At 32.9% G+C, this 7,830-nt stretch overlaps 1 protein-coding gene across 1 annotated transcript; it reads left to right on the top strand.

The window, feature by feature from the left end:
* LOC109327060 (protein trichome birefringence-like 16) lies at positions 2,014-7,477 on the top strand. The gene is made up of 6 exons (XM_019560054.1): positions 2,014-2,209; positions 3,384-3,535; positions 4,140-4,322; positions 4,615-4,794; positions 5,745-5,940; positions 6,442-7,477. Exons 2-6 carry the CDS (start codon positions 3,385-3,387, stop codon positions 7,268-7,270), a joined length of 1,539 nt encoding a protein of 512 aa, XP_019415599.1. The 5' UTR covers positions 2,014-2,209; position 3,384; the 3' UTR covers positions 7,271-7,477.

Genomic DNA, 7,830 nt, shown 5'->3' with positions numbered 1-7,830 from the left:
TATATATATATATATATGTGTGTGTGTGTGTGAGAGCTTGAAGCATGTTTGGGGTTATGGAAATTCAAAACCTAATAGGTCATAGATGAGGTTCACTTTGTCAAGTATGGAACTTTGGATTCTAGGTTGAGGATAGAAAAATGAAACATTATTAATAATGTTTATATACCCTATATTAACATTATTACTATTCATTATTATTTATTAATGTTTGTACGTTTCCCGTTGAACACATTTTAAAGGTGATAGAATAATGGAAGATTATGATAATAAATAATATTTGTTGTGATGTCCTCCAAATTAATGTCCATAAAGGAAACCAACTGAGGTTTATGAATAAATATATCATATAGCATTGTATTTAAATTATTTTTTTTGTTTAACCAATGATATCTTATAGTTTTATAGGTATGAAATTAATTCATTTTTGTGTTGTGTGATTGTCCCCGACAAATTTTTCTTACAAAAATCAAACTTTTAACATTTTGGTCTATCTAAAAATCCAATGATGAAGCCTTACACTATTATATAAACATCATGTATTAAGGAATGATTATTGAAGAAACCAGAAGGAAAACATGTATATTTTTTTTATTTGAGTTTAAAATCTATGCACCGACAGTATACAAGTTTTTACACTGTTAATATATCATCCTTATTGATTTGTATTATTTTTTGTGTTTGAGAGTCAATGATAATTAACAAATCAATAGTTGATGATTGCTAAGAGTGTAATAAATCCTCACACTATCGGTGTATACATATTAACTTCTTTTTATTTTGGGTTTAAAATCATGTGTGTACTTTAAATGGATAACTAGTAAAAGACTATTGTGAGGAAAGGTTGTTTGTAAACAACTTAGTTCATTATATAAATACCCAACTTTACTTACTAATGATGATATTAACTTTAATTTAATTTTAGCATGAACTCATTTATATTAATACCCATCACATTACATTGAAGTGATATAATGATACAATGATGATTATTAAATATAATAAGCCTTACAAGTTACAACTTTAAAAATGAGAAGTAAATGAGGAGGTAGATGGTTATAATCTAGGTGGTCGGAGGGGACTTTTTTTTGTTGGTATATTTTTCTAACGAACTAATCATTTTCGGGGTTCGTAACTGCTCCTCCCAATACATGTTGTTTTCAAGAATTGAACCTTCGACTTTGGAGGTTCATTGGAACTTTACACAATTAGACCAACGTCTTATTTTGTTGTGGAATGATATTGATAATTAAGCTTTTTTTTCTTACACTCTCAATATTCCTGTTAATATTTTCTTCTTAAAAAATTAACCTAATCTCTTAAAAGTAACTCTTATTAAAGTATAAGTATTGCTAATTATAGTGCTTAATATTTTAGCCTATAAAAATATTCTACTTCAAGACAGAAATATTAATCATAATTTATAAATTTCCTAATATATAAATTATCTTAATTAATCATAAATCATACCAGCTCCAAATTTGTTTGATACCTTTGGTTGTAATTAGACTAATGTTTTTTTTATGGAATGTGTATCCTTTTAAAACAAAAGTACATAAATATAATTAAGTATCTTTATAAAAAGATATAAATGTAATTAAGTAATTATCATGATACTTAAGTATAATCTTCTCCTTCTCCCATTAATATTGACATGTGTTATATTTAATTATTTTTTTTAAAATATTTCTAAAGTTAAGTAAAACAATACATGTATCATATTTTTACTGGCCAGATGAGATAAGTTATCCCATACTACAAGGATATACTTTATTTTCATGTCCTATATAGGAAGTGTGAAATAGTCGTTATTACAATTAATATAGACTATTAGATCTTATTTAAATGATTAAAATTAAACAAATAAATTGATCAGATAATTAATAACTGACTTTTAATCATAATGATATGATTTAACATCCATATTTATTGTTCTTGTTTTTTATTTTTCATATGAGAGCCTCATTTGATTCTCATGCACCCTCTTTACATAGCTCCTTGAAGCTTCTCCTTCTCCCATTATTTATACAATCAACATTTTCTGCATTTTGTTCTCTCCAAATTTCAATTACCCATTTAAAATTATACTATAAAGTTTTCTTCTTTTTGTAACTGTTCAATAGTTCCAACATTTTTCTCATTTAGCAACCATTCATTTCAGTATATCATTTTTTTTCTTGGAGTTCAAAGTTCCCTTTTTTGGACTCAGGTAAGTTCATGCAGATCCATTGTTATTTTCAATTTTCAATTTTTTTGTGTTGTTATTTTTGGTTGCTTGTGTATATGTACTTAATTTGATCCAAAAAAATGTGGAATTCAACAATGTTTATATACCCTTTTAGTTGTTTAGTAAATAGTGAATCTCTTTGTACTTGGAAAGATTATGTAAGAGCAGAATTGAGATGGTTAATGGTATTTATATATTGTATAATATTGTGCTCCATAGAAATTAATAAAGGGTATGTTTTAGTGAAGAAATCCATTTTTTTCAGCTGAAATTGTTCATTTTCATTGAAGATTTAGTGTAAAAAATGTTGTGGCTGAAGCAAATTTATCTGCACAAGGATGGTTAAGCTGAATAAAAACATACGATTAAGCTTATCTTGTTTTGAACAACAATATTATAATCGTAATATTGTGGTTTTGGTTATCTATGCGACTGCATCTCAACCACAATTACAATTGTAGATGCATCCGTCACATTTTCCTATAATTGTCTACAATTGTAGTAAACGTAAGTATGCAACTAACTACGACCACAACCGCAATTTAAGACTGAAATAAAAAAACCAAGGTTGTTACCGATTCGATTTCTGATTTTGCTTTACTGCTTTGGAGTTGAGTAATTATTAGTTTGTGAGGATCTGTTTTCCTATGTAATGTGAAAGTACTATTTTCAGTTCTCTTTGTGGATATGTTAGTTGAAAGTTTTTGTTTTGTAATTTTACATGGCCAGAACTTTTTAGCAGAGTTTTGGATAGATGAGTAGTCTCTACCACTTTATTTCGAACAAAGACATGTTGTCTCAGGTTCTGACTTGGGCCAATGATAATGAAACAAAAATAGCAATAATAATGAATGTTTAAAATTTTTAATCGACATGATATGTTTTCATTGACTCGGGACAACATAGGAACAAATCTATGTTCCTTTATTTCTTCCAACAACCACAACTGAATTCGATCAAAATCCTGGAAATTTTCACGACTTCAACAATTAACATTGCTCATTATATTCTTATCCATTTCTTGTTAGAACATTGTTTATTCTTATTTGCATAGATTCTCTCAGCCAATTAGAGCTTAATATTCAACACATTTCAAAAGGAAAGAGCTTGCTCCTATTCTTTTCTTTCTTATGTTTGTAAATTTATGTTTATATAGGATGAAGGTTGTGGCTTATGGATTAAAGGGTAAAGAAGTTTCCCTTATTTCCATTTTTCTCTTGTGCATAACTATCATTATATGGTCATGGGAGAAAACACCTGATCTTAGTGTATCAATTACCTCTCAAACACCGATGCAGCTACCTTCAGGTTAACTTTCATTTCTATAAATTTTCTTTGATCAGAACTGATATGATATTATGCCGATAAGCAAATATTGTTTTATTTTCTTCTAAGAAGGCAGAAGCATGCATGTTGTAAAGGTTTCTTAGAAATTTACCAGGTGAAGTCTTCATAGACTGTGGTTGACTGACATAAATTTTTCTACTGTACTCCACATTTTAGCCTCACGGTGCAAAGTTAAGGTTGCTTACCTTATTGCCCGGAGGTCATGAGCTTAAATCCTGGAAACAAATCTCTTTGCTTGTGAGGGTAAGATTGCTTATATCTACCCTCCCCAGACACCACTAGGTAGGCTTATATATTGGTCGACTTTTTTACTCTGCATTTTAGCTTAGAATTCGAGGCCTCCCTAGCTCATTTTGTTCGGAAAGTAGTGAAGCAGGACACAAATATCTAGTTTCCTGATAAGGATAATCCCAATTTTCATCCCAAATATGAGGATGTCCTTTCCGTAGTTATCATTGACATCAAATAATGGAATGTCTTCTTTTTATAACCAAGTTTTGGGAGTTCATATTGGATAGTGAGCTTGTATTTATTCTCAGTAGTTTCTTTTTGGTTGTTTTCACAGAGAATTTATTAAGCAGTTCTATAGTAAGTGTGCTAGCACCAGAACCACCAATACATGTGGATGAAGATGACTCGTCATCGGCAAATAAAAAAACCACAATTGAGCCGGAAGAACTACATTTTAATGTAGCGTCTCAGACAGTTCCTGCCCAAAGTTCTTCTGGAAGGGAAGAAGGCACTACCGGTAATCCTTCATATACAGAACATAATATATTGATTTCTATCCTCTCTTGTTTAAAGGGCTTAGTAGCTTAACATGCCTCATGCACTTTTGGTACCTTATCCTGCATCAAGTGTACATATATGTTGGCCAAGATATATCATTGCCTTTCTCATTTGTTTACTTGCTCATCTGTTCTTTGAAAGTGTTCAGATCACTGTGTTTACCCGTGCATTAACGAAGTTGATTGGGTTAAGCTAAACATTAATCTCATGTTATCTTGGGGCTTGAACTTGGTCTTTCATTACATGTGTAGAAATTCTCTCAAGTGCGTCAGATGAAGAAGCAATAACTGAGGTGAAAAGGAATGAAGACGGGGAGAAAACTTCTATTCGAGAAGAAAATAGACCAGATTTTGCCATTGACTCTCCACAAAGGAGCTCTTTAATCAGTGAAAAAGGCGACGATAGTTGGAATAATGCTACAGAAAATAAAGGTACTAGAGTTTATTTTCTTGTCATGTCATATCATTATGTAATATATTGCAATAATTATCACATTAATTGAATGTTCAACCTGATCCAAGATTCTCTAGAACTCTATTGGGAAGCATAATCTGTCTACAAGGATTTGAAGGGAAATTGATGCACAGAACTTGTTTTTTGATGATGAGCTTCCTTTTAAATAAAATGTCTGAATTTTCTAAGAAACCCATTTTTGAATCATTTCGAAAAGAAAGCTTGCAACCTTTTAGTTGAAAGAAAACTTATGCATGCCTTCATATTGCTTTCTAATAGTAGGCTTACCTTTTAAAGGTTAACTCTGAATTTTCCTAAGAAACTATACTGTAATTGTTTCTAGAGAAGGTTGGAAGTTAGAAAATTTACCATGTCATTTTCCCCTTCCATTTTTTAAGGGATGGCATTGGCTTACTATCCAGGAAGCATACAACCATTATTTTCAGTTGTATAGTCAGCATAGAGATAATATATTTCTATGGACAGATTCGAGATAATGAAATCCTAATACTTCACAAGATAGTCTATTCACCGATAGTTTAAGAGTTTTTTACATTGTCAGCGCATCATTCATCATAATACACATGAACGGTCGATGATGTACTGACCGTGTAAAAACTTTTCACTGGCAGTGCACAAATATTAGACTCAACTTGATTAATTTAATTACAATGGGTTCTTCATATTTGTACCCTAGCTGGTCTCATCATCATACATGAAGGGCCCGCTTGTTTCAAGCTTTGAAGAGTTAGTCCCAAGAATAAAGACTTGGAAGTGAAGCATTTTTTTGAGAGTGGGAATGAAGCATTCTTATGTTTGTTTTAAGTTTAGAAAGAATGTTCCTGGGTATGTTTGTTGGACTGATCAACTATATTTGTAAGTACCACTAAGTAATGACTATATTTCCCTTTGTTGACCCTTTCTCCAGTCTGTAATTATGCAAGAGGAAAGTGGGTTCCGGACAATCATCGCCCTCTGTATTCAGGATTCGGTTGCAAGAAATGGCTCTCAGAAATGTGGGCTTGCCGTTTGACTCAACGAACTGATTTTGCATATGAGAAGTTTAGGTGGCAGCCTAAAGATTGTCAAATGGAGGAATTTGAAAGATCTAAATTTTTAAGAAGGTAATTCACTCGTTAAATTCATGTATTTCAACTGTTGTATAATTGTTTTAGGTTCATTTCAATGATTTGATATTTGAAAGACTGGGACATTGATTTTTTAGTCATAGGGTGCTCATTAATAATATGATTTAAGATAGAGTATTATGGCGTCGTTCGATCCATGTGGCTGACCTCACCTAGTGAGATAAAGACTTGATTATTGTTGTTGTTGTCGTCGTAGGCTGCTCATTTATAAACTTGGAAGAGGTCAATTTTAGTAGGCATCTTTTAGGACTTTAGCACGCTAGTGATGCTATTTTTCCCCAGGCCATATGACTAATCTTTGTTGATGCCTTAGCATTTGTCAATTTCCTCTGATTTAGAGAACAAGTTTCACAAGATTTGACATCATGGATTGGCATGCATATGCTTTCTTTTATATTTAAATTAGCCTAAAATTTTGTACTCGAGAAAAGAAAGCCATAAATGTCTGACAAATGATAATAATCTTGGTGCATTCAGGATGCAGCACAAAACTCTAGCACTTGTTGGAGACTCATTGGGTAGGCAACAGTTCCAGTCTTTGATGTGCATGCTCACTGGTGGCGAGGAGACACATGATGTGAAAGATGTAGGGAAGGAGTATGGATTGGCTCTAGGCAAGGGCGCCCTCCGCCCTAACGGGTGGGCTTACCGGTTTTTAAGCACCAATACTACCATTCTGTACTACTGGTCAGCAAGTCTCTGTGATGTCGAACCTATTGATGGCAACAATCCAGGCACAGATTATGCAATGCACCTTGATCGGCCACCGGTATTCTTGCGTCAATATCTCCACAAGTTAGATGTGCTGGTTCTCAACACAGGTCACCACTGGAATCGAGGAAAGTTCAAGGCTAATAGGTGGGTGATGCATGTTGGAGGTGTGCCAAATACTGATAAGAAGATAGCATCAATGGGTTCAGCCAAGAATCTCACTATTCACAGTGTCGTTAGCTGGGTGAACTCACAGCTTCCAAAATATCCAGGTTTGAAGGTATTCTTTCGAACCATCTCACCAAGACACTTTTTCGGAGGAGAGTGGAACACGGGAGGCAGCTGTGACAACACTACACCGATGTCAGTAGGAAAGGAAATACCGGGGGATGAATCTACGGATCAGGTTGCAGCACATGCAGTGAAAGGAACAAGAATCAAGCTCTTGGACATAACAGCAATTTCTCATCTTAGGGACGAGGGTCATATATCGCGATTCAGCATTTCAGCTAAGCCTGGTGTGCAAGATTGCCTGCACTGGTGTTTGCCAGGTATTCCTGATACATGGAATGAAATACTCTTTGCACAAATCTAGTTTGTGCATGATGTTGAATGAAGATATGTAGTTGGCCTTGTAAAGTTCAATGTTACAACCATTTATTGGCTAAGCAAAGTAAAGGTTAGTCACACTTTCAATGAGGGATACAAGATTTCCCAACAAGAACTTTTGAGCTGAAATATTAGTAAAACAAGGATGATTTTATAGGGAAAATTTTCCATTATACACATTTCTTGGTAATGTTTTCTGCACATTTAATGAGATGGTTGAAGTAAACTGTATAGGACAGATGCATTTATATCAGTGTAAACCAACTTTCTTTTGCATCCATTTTTAGTCATTGATAAATTCTTATTAGTTATGGTGTGATATTGGACCAATGTTTTTATTTGAAAGCATTCATCAACTTCATTGAAGTTTATACTATATTTTTTTAGAGTAATTACCCATTCTAGTCCCTCATGTTTTTTGACCTTACCAGTTTGGTCCTTCAAAAATTGAAAAACCCAAAATGGTTCCAAAAAATTTCAAATGTGAGTCAAATTAATCATTTTTGGGGTCAAATTAGTTCATACCAAGTGTTTTAAAACATGCTA

This window comes from Lupinus angustifolius, chromosome LG14 (genome assembly GCF_001865875.1).
Source record: "Lupinus angustifolius cultivar Tanjil chromosome LG14, LupAngTanjil_v1.0, whole genome shotgun sequence".
Lineage (NCBI taxonomy): Eukaryota > Viridiplantae > Streptophyta > Magnoliopsida > Fabales > Fabaceae > Lupinus > Lupinus angustifolius.
This window is presented reverse-complemented; position numbering and strand designations above follow the sequence as displayed.

What these genes read in the sequence shown, in the direction of transcription:
- LOC109327060 (XM_019560054.1), top strand. Translation starts at nt 3,385, where the DNA reads ATGAAGGTTGTGGCTTATGGATTAAAGGGTAAAGAAGTTTCCCTTATT. An exon ending in TAATGCTACAGAAAATAAAG is followed by an intron (nt 4,795 to 5,744) that starts GTACTAGAGTTT and finishes CCCTTTCTCCAG; the next exon opens with TCTGTAATTATGCAAGAGGA. An exon ending in AGATCTAAATTTTTAAGAAG is followed by an intron (nt 5,941 to 6,441) that starts GTAATTCACTCG and finishes TGGTGCATTCAG; the next exon opens with GATGCAGCACAAAACTCTAG.